Source organism: Globicephala melas, chromosome 1 (genome assembly GCF_963455315.2).
Source record: "Globicephala melas chromosome 1, mGloMel1.2, whole genome shotgun sequence".
In the NCBI taxonomy this organism is placed as follows: domain Eukaryota; kingdom Metazoa; phylum Chordata; class Mammalia; order Artiodactyla; family Delphinidae; genus Globicephala; species Globicephala melas.
This window is the reverse complement of record NC_083314.1, coordinates 74,563,289-74,582,069: the sequence shown is the minus strand read 5'-3', so window position 1 is coordinate 74,582,069 and position 18,781 is coordinate 74,563,289. Positions and strand designations below refer to the sequence as shown.

The following is an 18,781-nucleotide window of genomic DNA, read 5'->3' as shown; positions in this document are numbered from 1 at the left end:
TGTGGTTCCGCCAGCAACCATTAGGGGTCACTGTTGCCTTAGCCAGCAATGACAGGCAGGAACAGGGAAGGGCAGGGGCGCGTGCGGTGGGACACGTGGTCCTTGCTGCCCACCTGGACCCTAACAGGATAGTGTCTGAGTTGTGGTTAGCATAGAGACGGCCTCGCACAGACTCATGCACACTCCGCTCGTGCCTTAAGGAGCTGTGGTTTTCAGGACAGGTGCTGGAGTGAGCAAGCACGCTTAGAAGTATGAACCTCCGCAGAACCCCCGTGTGTGGCAGCATGGGAGCTCTGGCCCTGAGGACCTGGATGCAGGAAACGCTGATACAGGATGCGAAAAAGCCTTGAGCCAGGCCCAGCCCCTTCTGCTACCACCCCCTTCACCAAGGTTTTAAGTCGTTCATCTGCAGCTCCTCCCCTTCGAATACCCTGATGGCACTGGCATGAGAGCCTGGAAACAGACTCCCATGTGCTCCTTTAACCTGCCTCCGGGGCATCTCTGCTCCTGGGATGGAATAACGGTAGGGAGCCAGACACACAGACTCTGCTCTGACGTGTGTCCCCTGCCTTGCCTGGGGGGCATCCAGCACGGACTGGTGATGTCATCAGTACCCCTCCCCCACCCCAAGTTCTGCCCACTTCAAGTCTGTCCTGTGATACCCCAGGACATGTCTGCCCAGTGGAAATACGGAGGGATGAGGTGTAGGGGACGGGTTGGTGAGGCTGGGAGGCCGGATACGAAGGTTCCCCTGCCAGGCTCAACCACTTCTGGCCACCTGAGCCGCAGATAATAGCAGGATGGTCCTGCTTCACTGCCATGGCAACCCTGGCTGCTCAGTCCTCATGGAGGTGGTGTTTGACAGCAGTGTATTTATCCTATATCACTGCCTCAGGGTCACCACCTCAAGTCCCCAAGGAGGGAGGGAGGAAGTTCATCCAGTGTTAACACCATATAGATGGAGAGATAATGGGCTGCCCAGGACGAGGGTATAAACAGACCTCGGCCTTTATTGTGCCTTCTCCAGTCTTCCCATGAGAGGCAGGGGTGGGGGGCAGAAGTGAGGTCAGGGAGGAAGCAAGGCTATTAAAGCCTTAATAATCCAAGGGTAGGAGGGGGATTGAGGGGGAAAGGACTGGGAGAAGGGGTGAATCTGCCCCAAGGGAACGCCCTGGAGAAGAGGAAGGGGGAGCACCAAGCTTGGGGTCTTTGGGTATGGCAAAGGAGAGGAAGGGGGGTGAGGGCAGGCCTCCAGGCCAGGCTGGGAACCCACTTGCCTGGGTCCCTGGGTTCTCCTCACAACCCCTGTGGGACGGGGCAGAGGGGAGGAGGTGAGAGGAGCAGTCACGTGGATGCCCAAACCCAGCCTCCCAAACACAGACAGAGAGGGTTCCAGCCCCGATTCTGGTTGCTCATCTGGTTTCAAACGCGCTGATGACCCCAGATGCCCACAGGAGCTCCAAAGCCGAGGGTGGGGTTCCCCAGACGCTGCCTCTGGGGCGGGCAGGCCTCTCTTCCTAGTCTGAGTAGGCTCTCTCACTCAGAGGGCAGGATGTCTTGTCCTTGGTCTAACCTCCACTTCTGTTGTGGCCTTGATTACTTCCGCATGGAGGATCAGATTCCTGAGAAAATCTGTCCTGCCATGACTCTGCTCTGCTCTCCCCGTCACCCCCAATCTGTCCTGCTCCTGCTCTCTGTGCCCCCCTCGGCCACCCCCTGCCCTGTCTCAGCATCTCATGGCTGCAAAGGTCAGGTCCCTTCCTCTCTGCCCATGGGAGGCCAACCAGCCAGGGAATGGGGTGCCCCTCAGTGCCCTGGACCCCCATTTTGGGGGCTGAAGTCTGAGGAAGCCCCTTTAGGGGCTGGCGGGGAGTCGGGCTCTGCATCTGTGGGCAGCAGCGAGGCCCGGGCCCCCCGGCACTCTGGGCTGTAATAGAAGGAAAGGAGGCGGAATGAGGGCCGCAGCTCTTCCTGTATGCTGTCCAGGATGTGGGTAAAAGTTGGGCGCAGGCGTGGGTTCTGCTGCCAGCAGCGGTGCATCAGCTCCTGCCTGGGGGAGGTGGGGGGCAGTGTCAGAGGGGTGCACACGTCCTCCCTCCTGCACTGAGAGGGTCAATCAGTGTGATTGTAGGGGGGGTCATGGGGGATTATGTCTGAGAGGGTCACAGGGGAGTAAATGGGGGTTGTAGTGGGGATGTTGAGTTGGAGGGCTCAGAGCTGGGGATCAGTGCAAGTAAAAGCATCAGAGGAGGTGGGCCAGACTCACGGGGGTGGGACAGGTATAGGCAGGGCAGACTGGGGTGACTCACAGCTGAACGGGACAGCTCTCCAGCTCCTCTAGGACCCCGCCATCCATGACGAACTTGAGCACCTGCTCATTGGATAGGCCCTGGTAGGGTTGTTCAGCCAGGGTCACAATCTCCCAGAGCACCACGCCAAATGACCTGGAGGATGCGGAGGAGGGCCTGAGCCCAGCACCCTTAACGCAGCTCAGCGCACCCTAAGGAGTACACCCAGGCCTCTCCCAAGGCCCTGCCTCCACACCCCCTGAGCCCTCTGCTCCAGCCAGGCCCCACCAGACATCCGAGTGGGTGGTGAAGATTCCATCTTTGAGGGACTCAGGGGCCATCCAGCGCACAGGCAGCAGCCCCTTCCCGCCCTTGCGGTAATAGTCTGTCTCATACACATCTCGAGTCATCCCGAAGTCTGGAAAGTGAGGGTAGACGGGGTGTGGGGCAGCAGAGCCATTCACCAGCTCCTGCCCCAGGAATACCTCTCCCAACCCTCTCCGCCTCCAAGAATCCTGGAATGTGAGGGTTCAAAGGACCTCAGAGATCATCCCATCCAAATCCTGCTGCCCTCAGACGAGGAGACTGAGATCCAGGGTGGGGGGCTATCAGGGACAGAGCTGTGGGACAGGCCTGGGTCTCCTCAAGCCTCGCTTAGGGGGAGTCACTCTACCCAGGCTGCCCCCACCCGCCTGGCCCCCTCTGTACCCCCGATCTTGACGGTGAAGTCCTGGGACACCATGCAGTTTCGGGCCGCCAGGTCTCGGTGCACAAACTTGTTGGCAGCGAGGTAGGCCATGCCGTCCGCGATCTCACCAGCCATCTGGATCATATCTCCCAGTGCTGGCCGAGGGAGCCCAGGGTTGTTCTAGAGCCAAGAGAGGGGGCTAGTGAAGTAGGAACTTGAGGCTGGACTCCTGCCCCATGATTACTCCTACAACTGTGCCCAAGTCCTCTCTAACTCCCCAGCCCCTCGCCCAGGATCTTCCTGGTCCCTACCTCTGCCTCAGGCCGCAAAGATCGAAGATGGCTCTTGAGGTCCCCCCGGGTCATTAACTCCATGATGACCAGAGTTGGCTGGCCCTGAGACACCACACCCAGGAGACGTACCTGGGATGGATAAAGAGCCTGGTTGCAGGTCTACCCAGCTCCCTTGATCTCCCTGGCCAAAACCTTGTTCTGCTCTCACAGCTGACCCAGACACCAACCCTCCTAACCCCAACCATGACCTAACAATGACCCTGACGCTAACCCATGACCTTAATCGATCTATCATCCCAATCTTCATGATTGAACCAACTCTGACCATGATCCTAATAATGATGTGAACACTCAGTGTTGACTTCCACCAGGACTGATTTCAGCCCTAGCCGTGATCCTACCATGGCCCTAGGATGACCCTGTTTTGACTCTAACCCCAGCCATGAGCTTTACCCCAATTAGGATCCTAACCACAGGCCCAACCCTGAACTTGATGGTGCCCTGAAATCATCTCTGATCTTTGCCCTCTTACCACATGAACTTCACCCTAATTTTGACCCTGACAATGCCCTTGACCCTCCCTTACCACATGGTGACACTTGAATGCCTTCATGACAGAGGCTTCCTTGAGGAACTCAATGCGTTCTCGTGGGCTGGCCAGCTCATTCACCGTCTTCAGGGCCACGGGCGTGAGCTCCTCTCCAACCTCAAGTCCTTGTGCCAGCCCCTCGTATACCATCCCAAAAGAGCCCTGGCCCAGTTCCCGGATTATGGAGATCTGCTCCCGAGGCACCTCCCACTCATCAGGGATGTACACTGAGAGGAAGTGGGAGTCACCAGGCGAGGGTACTGCTCTCTGCCACAGCTCCACCCACTTCTCTTCTCTTCTGAAGGGCTCGGGTCCCAAGGCTGCCTTCTCCAAGATGGTCTGGAAGTCTGCCTCTTCTCCCCTCCTGTCTCCCTTTCCCACACCACCCGTCCAGCCACCCCCAGACCTACTATGAGAGGCACTGAAGTACTCCGGATTCACAGAGGTATACAGCGTGCTGTTTCTGCAATGGGAGGTGAGAGGGTCAGGCTGGAAGGGTCCTCGGGAAGGAAGAAGCAATGTCAGAGGACAAGGAAGAGGGACATTACAAGGAGGAAGGAAGTTACTGATCATAACCCCTAGCTCTGTTCAGGGTGACCCCTGGGGAACACCAAGCACTTTCCAAGCTAGTCTTGGTCCTAGTCCTGGGATCTGGGATCTGACAGGCTGGGAAAAGGGAGGACAGAAGTAGAGAAGCTGCTGTGTGCTCAGCTAGTCCTCAGAACCCAGCTAATCAAAGTCCTGCCCTCAGTTCCCTCTCATATCCAGCTCTAGGGGGATCTGACCTCAAGAATCCCAGGATCCCAGGACACATCCTGAGGTCTCCTGCTTCTCCCCCTGCTATGATAGGACCAGTTTCATTAGTTCTCAGGCTAAGAGTATGGTGACCAACAGACCCAGTATGCCCAGACTGAGGGGTTTCCCAGGATTTGGGACTTTCACTACCAAGATCAGGAAAGTCCCAGGCAAACGTGGACAAGTTGGTCCCCCTAACTGAAAGGTGTGTCTCTTTCCTCCATGCCGCCCCCAGGGGAAGAGTTACTGCTTCTAAGGAATTCCTTTCTGCTGTCTCATCTGCTACCCTCTGATTGCACTGACCTTACGATGAGGGCTCAGGGAAGAAGGGGGTTGGGAACCAATATGGGACTCGTCATCACCTCTTCTTGCTGTAGAAGAAACCGAGGGCAGCAAGAATGCTGAGCAGCATGAGGCCCACGGGGGTGACAGTGAGAAGGACGTGCAGCCCCCCGGAGTCTTCCTCCTCTGGTGGCCAGAAGGTGGCAGAGGTTTGGGTCAAAGATGGAGAAGTCAGAAAAAAAGCAAAAAACAATAATAATAAAAAAAGGTGGAGAAGTCAGAGGGTAGAGGACACTTCTCTTTCCACAGTGGGTGGTGAGGATGGGGGAGGGAGGGGGTGGAGGGGCCTGTGGTTTCCACAGTGGGAGATGTGGCCGGGGACCCAGGTGGGGGCCGTTTGGGAGTACAGGTCTGGGACAGCGGCTCTGCACACCTGGGCCAGGGATGTAAAAAGCGACACCGTCTGTCCAGGAGCCATTGCCAGCCAGTGAGGTTGCCCGAACTCTGGCCGAGTAGTTTCCAGGAGGCAGCAGGGCCAGGTGGACGCCCCCAAACTTGGCATATCGCAGGCGGGACACACACAGCACTGTGGCCTCCTGAGGGCAACACAGAAGAGCTGGCTGGGAAGAGGATGGAGGCACAAACTGGGGCTAGGTTAGGGTGTCTCCTGGGGTACCTACCTCTCCCAAGCGGCGGTACTTGATTTCGTACTTGAGAATGAGTCCGTTGGGGTCTGGTGGCTCAAGCCAGCGTAGGAGAACACTGCTCTTACTGGCTGCCTCCCAGGCCACCTTCCCTGGGATGCCATCAGCCTCTCCTGCGGGAGAGGGCATCAGGCAGCCCGGCCACAAGTATTTCCTCTCACCTTCATGTTCAAACCCAAGGGCGCTAAACTGGGAGGTTTGAGGAAACGCTGGGATTATGGGGACTGGAAAGGTTGAGCAAACTGCGGCCCTGAGGTTGGCGGGAGGTCAAACTGGCTGGTTGGAGCACTAATTGGTTAGGGTCCTCGGGATCGGTGTGTGGGCGGGGTAGAGCTGGGGGGGGGGGTCACCTACTGTGGGGCATGGTACGTGCAAAGACGAAGGTGGCAGCGCTGCAGCCCACAGTGTGCGCCGCGTGGTTGCAGGCATGGATGTCGATCCGGTACTCTGTGAAGTGGCGCAGGCCCTTCAGCACCGCCCGCTCCCGGGGCACTTTGTCCTCCTGGATCTCGAAATCCGAGCTGTTCCCCCCAAGCCGGAGAGCGCCGGCTGCCCGGCGGTGCCTCCCTGAGTCCCTAGGGAGGGCGCGAGTCAGAGCCAGGCCCCGGTCCCGGGAGCCACGCCTCTCGGCCCCTGCTCCGCCCCCGCTCACCTTTGAGGGCTCTTATTGATGGACGTCACCTTCCAAGGGGATCTGGGGAGACCGGGGGATCGGGGGGGTGGGCCCTGTCAGGCCCGCCTGGAAGGCGCCCCAGTGCCCTCTGCAACGGCGGACCGCCTCCCAACCCCACCCACAACCCAGGCCCCGCCCCTCCCCCCGCCCCGCCCCGTAGACCCCGCTCATCAGCACCCTGGCCTCCCGGCTCTCTCGTGCCGAGACGCACTTGGGGATGGTGATGGCGTTGTGTAGAAAGTTTTCAAACTTCTTCTGGAAGGAGGCCTCCTGTGCCTCCAGCGGTGGCAGGACCTGCCCAGGAGGTGGGTGCTGGCAAGGGCAGCAGCCAGGCTCCCTGTCGGCCTCGAGCTCCCCGTCTTCGCGGTCGAAGCGGGGCTCGTTGTTGCTGGTGGGCAGCCGCAAGCCTGGTGCGGCGGCGGCGAAGGAAAGATTTAGACTGGCAGCGCCCGCGGCCCGACACCCCAACCCCTCCGGTCCGCGCCTCCTCCTTGCGCACCGCGGTGGCAGTAGTCATTGAGGTAGAGGTCGCTGTCCTCTGCCAGGCGTTGCCACAGCACCAGGTAGTAGGTGATGTTTCCGTTGCGCTGGGTCGGTGGCTTCCAGCGCACCAGCAGGTGGGAGGAGGAATTGGACGTGGAGATGACGTCCTGGGGCACTGTGGGTGCTGGGGGTGTGAGTAGGGTACAACTGAGGGGCTGCAGATCCCCCTTTCAAATACTGTCTGGTTATGGGCCCTTCTCTCTGAGGTCCAGCCTCCCAGCCTCTATAGGCCCGGTGTTCAGTGACCCAGCTTCTCTATTTCTGGTGCTTGGGTTCCCCCATTCTCACTAGGACCCAGGCATTTAGCTCCCACCCCCCTTCAAAGGCTTCAGCCTACCTGCAGGTAAGGTTCGGAGGTAGATGATGGGGCTTTGGGCTCCTTGGTGGGGGCTGTCCTCTTCAGTGGTCAGCGTGATGGCCCGCACAAACACTGCGTACTGTGTCCAGGGCTTCAGCGGGGCTAGGGTCACACCTGGCTCCTGGGTGCGGCTTAGGGGCAGTTCCACGTCCAGTAGGTTCCAGCTCTGGGCCCCACATGCATCTGGACCTACATGCTCTGTGGCATTCTGGAATGGGCTGAACACCCCATCCCTAGAGATGAGGGGCAGCTCAGCCCCAACCCCAGTTTCTAGCATCCCCCTCCTCTCTGAATCACTCCAAGACTGTCATAGTCATGCTTCTTCCAGTATGAGGGCATTCAGAAGCAGGTGTGGGTCTGCCCTTTGGGGCAGGTGCCTTGTGGACATGACACACTCACTGAGTGGGTCTGCTCAGAGCTGGAATTGAGCCAGGATCCCCAGTATATCTCTAAGGGAGCACAGCCATAGCCACACTGCAAGGCAGATGCTAGGGGAGTTTCCTGAAAGACCTCGAAGATTCTTTGCCCTTTGAGCCCAAAGGCAGTGGTGTATAGTCCTGCAGAATGTGAGCTGTACAACCGGTGGGTAGGGGTGGGAGGCCGGGGCTCTACATTGCAGTCCATGTTAGCATTCCTTAACGTGCGGTCCGTGGCCCAGAAGATTCGGCATTACCTGAATGCTGAAGCTTGTTAGAAATGCAGATTTATGGGCCCTGCCCAGGACTAATGGAATCAGAATCTGTGGGAGCGGGGCCCAGGAATCTGTATTTAACAAACTCTCCAGCTCCTCGTGCTAGAGTCCTTCATCTTCCACTGAGGCCTAGGAGAGCCTTGGCCCTGTGAGCAGGCCCCCCACCGTTAGTTTTTCTCCCTTCCTCCCAGGCCAGGCCCTGTGCTAGTGGGCAACGAAGATCTCTCCATTTTAATTCACAGGAAATGATTCCAAACCAGGTGGCTCCCATCTTCTATCTACCACAGAGGGTTAGTACTCCTCACTCCTGCTCTCCCAGCTTGCCTTCCCAAATCCATCTCTCTCCTCTAAAGAGTTCTATTTTTGATCCCTAGCCATGCTTTTGGAGAAGTTCTTCCTGTGGTCTAACCACTATCCATCCTGCTATGGTCAGTACATTCTCTCCAAAGAAAAGAGCAGCTGGTCCTTGGTTGTCCCTGCTCCCTCCCTTCCTCGGGCTTTAATGAAATGCTGGCAAGGATATGCATAAAACTGACCAAATTAGTGGGTAACCGCTGCTGGGGCAGGAGCATGTGGTCGGTACAAAGCATTAGCCTAGTGAAGTGAAGTTTAATTATCCAGGCCTTCCCAGCAGGGCGCCTCTCCTGGGCTTTCAGAAATCCTGATTGTCCTCTCCTCATCACTGGTTAAGGTGAAACTGAGGCACGAAGGGATGAAGAAGGTGAGAGGAGAGAGCCAGACGTGGGCCCTACGAAGGAGAACGACTCTGGGGTCCTGGCTTGCTGGCTCTCCACAGCCCCCCGGGTCTCTGCCCTCACCTGCCTGCGGTGGTGAACAAATTGACGTGGTGGGGCTCTGACCCCGGCCCGCTCTGGCCCCGCCCCCGCTCTAGCCCCACCCACTCTGGCCCCGCCTCCGCCACTCACGACTCCTTGTAGTACACGATGAAGCTGAGTAGGTCGCGAGCCTCCAGCGGCTCGAAGCGCTCCCAGCGCAGCAAGATACGGTCGGCCTCCGTCACGTTGGACACGAAGCGCAGGGTGCGTGTCTGGCCTGTTCAGGGTGAAGGGCGAACACTTGCTCTTGACCGTGTTGAGAGCACCTGCTTGAGCCGCCTACTCCCAACCCCCACCCTGACGCCGCAGCATCCCACCCCCAACGTGGCCTCTGAAGAGAAATTATCACATTGTCCCCTTCCACCCGGGAGCATGTCTGGTGTATTTCAGTGTGTGTGAAAGTCAGCGTGTGCGTGCGTCTGGGTGTTCCTTGGGGTCACATCTCTCACTGCCAGGGTGCCAGGGGTTGGGGTATTGGGCCTCACAGGCAGCTCGGTCTCCGTTGGTGCGGGGATTGATCTCTGCCTTGTTTTGCCGTCCCTTCGTGCCAGTCACCTCCTCCAAGCGGTAGATGTGTTCCAAGCAGAGGCGTGGGTTGAAGGCGAAGTATATCTTGCCCACGGGAATGGTGAGCCCCGCAGCCACCCAGGAGCCCAGCTGCTGCAGGTTCTGGTTGTCCAGCACGTACAGAGTGTAGTTCCTGGGGGAGGCCAGGGAACCTTGCTCTGCACGGCCAGTGGGGGCAAGGGGTGAGGAAAGGGGTGTCTTATGGGTTCTTCCTGAAGGGGCTGCACTGGGGGCACAGGGAAGGAGCGGCACACAGCAGCCCACCCACACCAGTACACACGGGGCATTTGTACACACCCACTCGGTGCCACTGACCAGAAATGTGAGGTCCGGCAAGTCACCCACACTCTGTGTTTTCCTCATCAGTGAAATGGGGTCAACTGTTTTTCTGCCTCCCTCCTTCCCTCATCTCACATTAATTGAGCACCTGCTACGTGCCAGGCTCTGTCCTGGCTTTGGGGACACAGGGAGGAGTGGGACTCAGCCTGGGGCTATGCCTCTCCAGCTGGAGTGGGGGCACCCCTGGGGGTACATGAGAAACCACTTGGCTGGATGGTAATTTAAAACATTATTTTGAAAAATCCTGGCTACATTAAGGGTAGGTCTCGACTGGTAAAGGTAGGAATGGGTTTCAAACACAGGCAGTCTTGCTCTGCAGCTAAGAGGATCAGATGATAACAATTATAGCCAATACATATAGAGTTATATGTAACTATAATTTTATGTAGTAATATATACTTTGTTTCAGGCTCTGTTTTAGTGCTTTATACATAACAACTTAAGTAATATTCACAACAGCCCTAAGAAATAAGTAGAGTTATATTAACCCCATTTCACGGATGAGAAAGTTGAGGACCAGAGAAGTTAAGTAACCTACCCAGAGTCACACAGCTAGTAAGTAGCAGAGTTGGTTCCCATACTCTTCACCACAGTTTTGGGAGTGTTGGGGAGGAGATGAGACAGAGGGAACTATTTCTGACCCCTTACCCATCCACCATGGTGTCCCCCCGGATTAGTTTGAGGTTCTTGAAAAAGCCTAGGGACACGAGGGCAAAGGAGTGCTTGATTTTGAGGAAGCCAGTGATGGTCTCTACCAGTCCCAGGCTGCGCTGCAGCTCCAGCTCCAGGTTATCTGGGAATGGGGAAGACAGGGCTGGAGCAGGGGCAAGGAAAGTGATGGTTCCATTGGGAGGGGGGAGCTGAATGGGGGCCAAGGGAAGGGGGCCCTCAGGGCTGGGACCCAGGATGGTGGAAAGCGGTGCTTTGGCTGGATCATTGTAAGGGGTGTGGCCTGGAGGAAGGGTGTGGCCAGGAGGAGAGGTATGGTCCTGAGGAAGGCACTAACAGCCTTGACGAAGATTGAGGATGAGGCTCCCTTCCACGTGGGTGCAGCCCACCAGATCCTGTGCTGCCTGGACAGAGTCGATGGTCTTGGTGCCCACTTTGCACTCTTTGGGGCATAGCCCCTCGCATTTGTGGCAGAATATGCTAGTAGGGGCAAGCAGAGGATGTGGCATGAGCCCTGGACCAGTGTGGGCCTCCTCACTGCTCCAAGGGTGCCCCCCCCCGCCCACCTGACACTTACCTGCTGTCATTACGGGTGAAGCCTGGAGGGCACTGGGCCAGGCAACTACCCTGGTGGATGCCAAAGGTGGAGGCGCGGCCAGGCACAGAGCGCAGGCTGGCACAGTGCTCGGCCGTGACGCAGCGCCAGGACTCATGCTGGTAGGTGCCTGGAGGGCACGCCCTATGGCAGGCACCCTGGAAGTAGAGGTGGCGGCAGGCGACGCAGGCATGGGGGTCTTCTGGCCGGCTGCAGCCTCCCAGGCATTCAGTGTGGCAGCACTCACCCCTAACTGTGCAGGCCAGCCCACGGGGACAGGGGCACACTGTGGGCAGAGTGCTGCATTAGACCTTACCACGCCTCCTTGGTCCTAGCTCCACCCCCTGCTCCTGGGCTAACACTCTTAGTCTGCACCCAAATCCCTCCAGCTCAGATGACACTGGTTGCTGACTCTGTTTTCCGCAGACGCAGACGGGGGCTCTTGAAGATAGGGACCGTGGCCCCTCTCTGTGACTCCTCACCTCCCACAGTGCCTAGCCAGGGGTGTCAGAGCTCAGGACTAAGCAGCGACCTTGTCTATCAGGGCTGCTGCTCCCCAGCCTGCTGTCCTGTCTAGGCCTAGTGCCCAGATCATTGCCAGGCATGGGGCCAAGGTGAACAAGTCAGCTTCTCCTGAGGAGTGAGGTCCAGGGCAAGGTGGGTCTGGGAGTGTGTAGAAGGAGGGGCCGTCCCTGGTCATTTGACCCATGGCCCTGCCCATACTTCCTCCCTCTTCAGCGCTCTGCCCTGGGTGGGAGGTGGTCCCAAGCAGATGTGGATGGGTTTGGGGCCGGGTGCCAATGGTCTGGCTACTCTGCACAGTGGCAGCTGGATGTCTGCGAGAGCGATGCGTGTGGCAAGGGTCAGCCAGGGCGTGTTGACACTATACAGAGAGAGGACGTGCAGCAGCTGTGTTTACAGCCAACAGGGAGATATTGGGGAGGTGGGGCCCAGTGGATACAGCAGGGATCTGGTTACTCTTCTGCCCTCACGCTGAGGCATTGGGGTGAGGGGAGCTGACCTCCAGGAGCTGCGTGGAAAGAGCCCCAGCTTGGGGACCCCAGATCTGCTTCCAGTCTCTGAAGGTCTTCTTTTCCTCCCCTATAACTTTCACTTCCTCCTCCAACCATCCCCTCCTTATTCCACTCCTCCTTTTCTGCACTCTTTCCTTCTGTTTCCCCTCCATGCACCTTACCTCCTAAAGAAGATCCCACGTCACATTATTTGTCCTCACCTGCCCTGTCATTCATCTGTCACCTCCTCCTTTCTCCTTCCACCCAGCTCCCAACCTTCCCATTTCAATACTGCCAGCCTGTGCTGAGGCCATGTTTATCAGAAGCATAGAACTGCTAACATGGCCCAGGCACTGCTCTAATGTTTTACAGAATCGCTCATTCTTCATCACAATGCTCTGATCGTTTTACAGATGAGGAAACTGAGGCACAGATTAGCTAAATAAACATAGCTGGTAAGTAGTAGAGCTGAGACTCAAACACAGGCCCGTCGGCTTTGCTCTTGTCCACTGCCCCATACTGCTTCTTGTGCAGCTGACTTGTATCCATTCATGCCACCCTTCCCCTCCTCACCACGTCCAACTTATACCTATCTTTTACTGTCTCTCCATAACTACCTGATGCTGTCTTGTGCCCACCCCTTGACTGCCTTATGCTATATCAGTTGTTTAACTTTTCTGAGCCTCAGTTTCCTCATCTGCAAAACTGGAAGAGTAACAGCACCTCCCTCATAGGATGAGTGAGGATTAAAATAAATAGTGTCGGCAAAGTACTTACCCATACCATCTTATGGCCAGCCAGCCCCATTTGACCCTGCCCCCTCTGTGCCCCCAGTCATGTTCTGTGCCAGTGCCCACCTCTCTGGCAGTGGCTGGAGGTCCAGCACCTGTAGTCGGTGTGCCCGCTGAAGGTGGTCCTGGCACAGGGCTTGCCAGTGGCGCCCAGCACACCAGGGCACACGTCGGCACACTCCTCGCCCAGCTTGTTGCCCACAATATGGTTGGCGCCAGGTGAAGGCTGCAGCAGGCCCCAGTCAATGGTGGAGAGGTGGCAGAGCTCCTGGTTCTTCTCCACGCGCACGGCCCCACTCAGCACGGCCCCCAGCGCTGGCAGCCCCACGTCCCGCAGGTGCGGCATCTCGAAGATGACCAGCGCGTAGCCCAGGAAGAGGCGGGCACCGCGGATGACCGCTAGGTTGGGGAAGAGGTCACGCAGGCTCTCCAGGCCATAGACACGGAAGAGCAGCAGGTAGTCGGTGACCTGAGTGAGGCGTGGGAAGCTGAGGCCACGGAAGTCCTCGCCGGTGGCCGTGAACATGAGCAGGATCTGCAGGTGGCCCTCCACCACGCTGCAGTTTTCCAGTCGACGCAGCTCTGCCACCTCTGAGCGGATGTCCAGGCTGGGGCACACTGTGGGTACAAGTGCAGGTAGCCCTCAGTACCGTTTGGGCCAAGCACCCCATGCGTGACCTCCTCCCCAGGCCTCAAAGACCTCATTGGCAGCTTGGAGGATCCCCACCAGATGAGCCAACATGGGCAAAAGTGAGCTTCTGAACTTCCCTCCCAAACTCACGTCCCCTTCTCCGTTGATTGCAACTTCATTCTTGCAGTCAGACTCCAAAACTAAAGCCTCCATGATTCCTTTCCTTGTCTAACCCCTACACTCTGTGGGCTCTACCTTTAAAATGTATCCAGGGCCACCTGAACTGCCTTCACCATCATCTTCTCCTGGCTTTACAGCAATAGCTTCCTAAATAGTCTCCTCACCTCCACCCTGTCCCCTCTCTCTTCTATCCTCCACTCTATAGCCAGAGTGCCTCCACTGCTCAAAACTCCCCAATGGCTTTCATCTCGCTGATGAAAAGCCAAAGTCCTTACCACAGCCTACAGGGCCCCTGCAACTCTCCAACTTCACCCGCTTTCTCTCTCTTCTTCAGACACACTGGCCACGTTGCTGTTCCTCAAACAAGCTAGCCAAGCTTCTGCCTTGGGGTCTTTACGCTTTCTGTTCCCTCTGGCTAGAACACTCTTCCCTCTCAATGGCTCCCTCACCTCTTTTAAGTCTTTGCTCAGATGTCACCTTCTCAATGAGGACTTCTCTGACCATCCTATTTAATAGGGCAACACTCCCTACTCCCCTTCCTACTTTTTTTTGTAATAAATACATAAATTTATTTATTTATTTTTGGCTGTGTTGGGTCTTTGCTGCTGCGTGGGCTTTCTCTAGTTGTGGGGAGCGGGGGCTTCTCTTCTGGCGGTGCATGGGCTTCTCATTGTGGTGGCTTCTCTTGTTGTGGAGCACGGGCTCTAGGCACGCGGACTTCAGGAGTTGTGTCACGTGGGCTCAATAGTTGTGGCTCGCGGGCTCTAGAGCACAGGCTCAGTAGTTGTGGCACATGGGCTTAGTTGCTCTGTGCCATGTGGGATCCTCCCGGACTAGGGCTCGAACCCGTGTCCCCTGCATTGGCAGGCAGATTCTTAACCACTGCACCACCAGGAAAGTCCCACTTCCCTTCCTACTTAATTTTTCTCCAAATGCTTAACGCTGGCTAATATACAATTTACTTATTTATTTTGTTTATTGTAAGCTCCAGAAGGGCAGGGATCATTGTATAATTCATTGCTGTATCCTTGGTGCCTGGTATAGTGCCTGGCATGAAACTGGTGCTCAATAAATATTTGATGAAGGAATGAATGAATGAAATCTGTGACTGGGCAGCAGTAGTCTGAGCTTCAGACACTCCACTTCTCTCCCAGGCCTGAGAAAGCTAGATGCCTGGTCCCTGCAACTGTTTACTCTCGAAGGGACATTCCGTGGCTCCCATTGCCAAAAGTTCAAGTTTAAATTCCTCAGCCTGACATTTCAGGGTGTTGATAAACTGGGCCCCGCTAATACCTCTAGCCTCAGAAGAGTTCCTTGGCCTGCCAACAGCCTCAGTTCTTGCCCTGAAAGCCTCAGGTCAAGCCCCCACCTTCCCTGGCCCTCTGAGTTAATCACTTCAGGCTCAGCTGCACTTAGTCCAGCACCCACACCAGAACACCTGGGGTATTGCCCCAACATTGCTTTCTGTCTGTCTGTCACCCCCCTCCAAGGAGGGAGGCTGCTGAGGGTGGGACCCTTGTTAGTCAGCATCCCCACATGGTGCCCAGTTCAGGGCAGGAACCACTGGGCACTCAGGGGTTGTGGGTTGAATCGATGGACATCTGGATCCCAAGTCCAATCCTCCCTGGGGGACCTGGGTGTGTCTGGCTTCTCTGGATCGCAGGGCCCCAGCCCCTCTTTTCTTTCTTTCCCCAAGGCACGTAGGACCATTCTCCTAATGGGCTGGATACCTGGTCCCTGCACTCACTTCTCCCAAGGATACCTTCCATGTCCCCCACTCGGGAAGATTCAGGTCTGAATCCTTCAGCTTGCCATTCAAGTCCTGCTAACCTCTCCAGCCTCCACTCCCTCCCTTCCTACCCAGCCCTCAAGCAACAAGGCACCCATCATACGTACCTAGGCCCATCCCCTGATGGTGAAAAGGGGGTGGCCAGGCTAGGCTGGCTCCCTGGGGCTTACTTCACACCTTCTCCCTGTTGTCATTAATGGTCCCTGTGCTTGGCTCTACCCAGCAACTGTGTGTGTGTGCGCGTGTGTGTGTGCGTGTCTGAGCACATGCAGGTACGCCTGCACACACACAGACAGGGAGAATGAGAAAACACTTCTAGTCCCTCCAGGCAAAGGCCAATCAGGCTCTGCAGGCAGATGGGGGGTTCTCTCAGGAGCCCACATGCCACTTCCCATCATGCCCCAGCCTCTCTAGGGCTCCCCTGATGGGAGTCATTTGGAAAAACAAATCTACGGCCTTCACAGGTTAACCCCTGCCTGCCTCCCTTCAGGACATGGTGGTATGCAGAGCTGCACTGGGAACGGGACATCTGGGTCCCCTGACCAAACACCGCCCTCCCCCGCCCCCCTGCCCCCAGGGCCGTGCTTCTGTCCTGACAACTGTGCTCCTGGCTGGCATTTGCTATGCCCTGTCCTGGCACAGCAGTGGAGGAGGGGAGGGGTGGAGGAGGGGAGGGGTGGAGGAGGGGAGGGGTACAGGGGTGGGGCTATGCCTTGCAGGCAGTGCCTCTGTGACTAGCACTCTTCAGGGGACCCCCTGCCCCAACCCACTCACATCACTCCTCTGTCTCTGCAGGAAGGGGAGACTCTGCTCTGCCCCTGGAAGTCCCAGTCTGAGGGCATCACGGGACCCCTCAGGCAGGCACAGAGAACTGGATTCCTGAGTTTCCTCAGTCTGGAAGGGAATGGTGGGTGTGGGGGAAGGGACATCTCTTCATCCTTCCGCCTTTGAATCTTCCACCCTCAGCACTTTTTCCTCTCCGTGCCAGCCCCCAGCACCCTCATGAGGGCCACTTCATCTACATGGTCCCAACCCCCAAAACCCTACACATGGCAAATGTTTAGCCTGGGGACTAATTAAAAGAAGCTCCCTACCCCAGCGGATGGGCCCTCATAGTGGGGGACATGGGACAGAACCTGGAGGCAGGAGCTCAGGACCCCAGCCTAGCTTGATCTCTCAATTCTCTGAGCTTCAGTTTCCTGTCTGCACAATGGGTTCAGTTACTTAATGGTGCCTAGTTTTCAGCTCCCCTTCCCATCCTGGCCCTTTTCCCATCCAGTGGCTCTAGAAAAGACCTCTAAGACTCATCCCCTCATTTTGACTCTCATTCAGGCTTTACCGGGATCACTGTTTCATAAGCAGGAATGGAGAACATCTATTCATCCCTGTTTCAGGGTCCTTCTCATTTCCCAGGGAACTGAGAGGAAAATGCCCGCCTCTGGGAAACTAAATGCTCTTCCTGGTGGGAAGTCCTTCTGAGACCTAACCCCAGTCTTCATGTCGAAGTAAGTAAATAGATGTGTTCTGGCTGGAAGCTCAGTGTTTGGCCTCCCAGTCTGCTGGAAGGGAGATGGGGCTCCAGGAGACGGTGCTGGGGACTCACCCTCGCGAGTGTCCAGGCTAAATCCCAAGGAGAGGAGGATCGCAAGCAGGCAGGCCACCCATGGCCGCAGACTGGCCACTGCCATTGTCTTAGTCCTGCCTTGTGCCCAGTCCTGGCTCTTCTCCAGATGGCTCCGGGGAGGAGAAGGACCTGACAGGCCCGAAGGGACACAGAGATGCAAGCTTCAGAGGGAAGGGGAAGGGAAGGGGCAGAGTGACAAAGAATCCCACACAGAGATGGCAGGAGACAGAAAAAAAGTCATGAGAGCCACAGAGACACAGACGGTGACAGGCCGCTGGAGCCAGAGACTCAGCGTGAAAACAGAGACAGAGAGATGAGGACGGAGATGCAGACAGCAACGGGAAGAGACTCAGAGAGGCTTCCAGGGAAAGAAAGTCACACAGGGTGCAGAGCAAAAGGCAGCGCAAGAGGCCGGTCAACCCCGAGGGCGGAGCAGAAGCCCGGGGTCGGGGGTGGTCCCGGGGAGCGCGGGACTCGCCGGGGACAGTCTCCCCGGATCCCTCCGGGCGCGCTCGGCTCCCCAGCGCCAGCTGGCCGCGCTGCCGCGGTATCTCCCTGGGTGGCACGCAGGGGCCGCGCCCAGCTCCCGCCTCCCCGCCCCAGATCGAACGGATTGGTTTGCCGGGACCTCTCGGTTCTCTCCGCCCCTCCGGCCAAGCCAAAATATTTAGCCTGACAACTCAGGGGTGGACAGGTCTGTTGGGGAAATAAGCCCAAAATACAGGGGGATGGTGGGCCAAGAACAGAGCTCCCCCCAGCCCCGCTGTGGCTGAGGTGGGTCCCCCCTCCCTCGCCCCTGCGGACTTCTCCCAACTGGGGCTGCACTGCCTGCCGAGCGGCGGCGAGCGACCGGGCCCTTCGGGGAGGGGTGGTTCTAAGTTCGGCCACCTGCTGCCTTGACACCTGCGGGGTAACTGCTGGCAGCAGCGACCCGGTGAGCTTGAAACCCGGCGGGAAGGCGACCTGTCTCCGGAATAGTCAAGTCCTTCGCCTCTTTGAGCCCCTGGCAACCTCCTTAGGAGCCTGTCACTTCTGCTTTCGGGCGCAAGACTCTGTCCTAGTTAAGCCCCTTGGTTCCAACCAAAATCCTCGTGGAGAGGGCAATGACCCCGTGGGGTCCCGCTTCTGTCTGGTCACCTTCCTGAATTCAGGCTACTTGGTCGGTCGGTCTGTCTCTGTCTCGGGAAATTGGGGGACAGTCTGTGCTGGGGCCCTGGTGGAGAAAACTCTCCTCTCGGAGGGCTTCCTTTGCGGGTTCCTTGGGCCCTTGTCTGCCCTACCCTTCTCCAAAAGTCCCTCCTCCAGAACCCCTCTTCCTTCCCCTTTCCCCGGCTTGAGGCCCGCGGGGTGAAGGGGCTGGGGCCTGCCCTCTGACTGCTGCTGGGGACCCGGGGCTTTCCGGGTTCGCGGCCTCCTTGGACCGACGGGTCCCCAGCTCCGCCCGCGGGCGGCTCCCGCGTCCGAGGAGCTAAGAGAGCTATTAATTTCTCCGCGCAGAAATCGATGCTCTTGTCAGAACGGCGATCGATGCCAGCCCAGCCCAGCTTGGCTCTGCCCAGCCTGGGGGCCAGTGCCGGCTGGCCCGGGTCAGTGGCTGACGCTGGGTCACCAGGCGCCGCGCAGTGGGGGCTGCAGACTGCGCCCCCACCCACCCAACCTCGGAGGAGCTCACACCTTTGCGCGCGGGCTTCCAGCGCCACCCCGTGGCCTCTCCTGGAAATCGGCGTCTCGGCTCCCGGGTCTCCATTCTCCTGCTGTTTTGGGGCGACACCTTCCCTTTCTGTCTCTTCTGTTTTCCTTCCCCAGGTCCTGCGTTTGGTCATTTGGGGATCCCTTCCCATTT

General features: G+C 57.6%; 1 protein-coding gene across 1 annotated transcript; it reads right to left on the bottom strand.

Annotated features, from left to right (window-relative positions):
- Positions 1 to 1,806: 1,806 nt before the first annotated feature.
- Positions 1,807 to 17,002, bottom strand: INSRR (insulin receptor related receptor). The gene is made up of 22 exons (XM_030842061.2): positions 16,918 to 17,002; positions 12,781 to 13,332; positions 10,893 to 11,196; positions 10,653 to 10,795; positions 10,295 to 10,439; positions 9,226 to 9,440; positions 8,831 to 8,957; positions 7,193 to 7,431; positions 6,812 to 6,979; positions 6,524 to 6,719; positions 6,292 to 6,333; positions 5,994 to 6,214; positions 5,616 to 5,752; positions 5,369 to 5,531; positions 5,016 to 5,121; positions 4,269 to 4,321; positions 3,856 to 4,085; positions 3,288 to 3,398; positions 2,997 to 3,156; positions 2,577 to 2,706; positions 2,310 to 2,444; positions 1,807 to 2,050 (listed from the first exon to the last, which is right to left on the bottom strand). Exons 1-22 carry the CDS (start codon positions 17,000 to 17,002, stop codon positions 1,807 to 1,809), a joined length of 3,906 nt encoding a protein of 1,301 aa, XP_030697921.2.
- Positions 17,003 to 18,781: the final 1,779 nt, after the last annotated feature.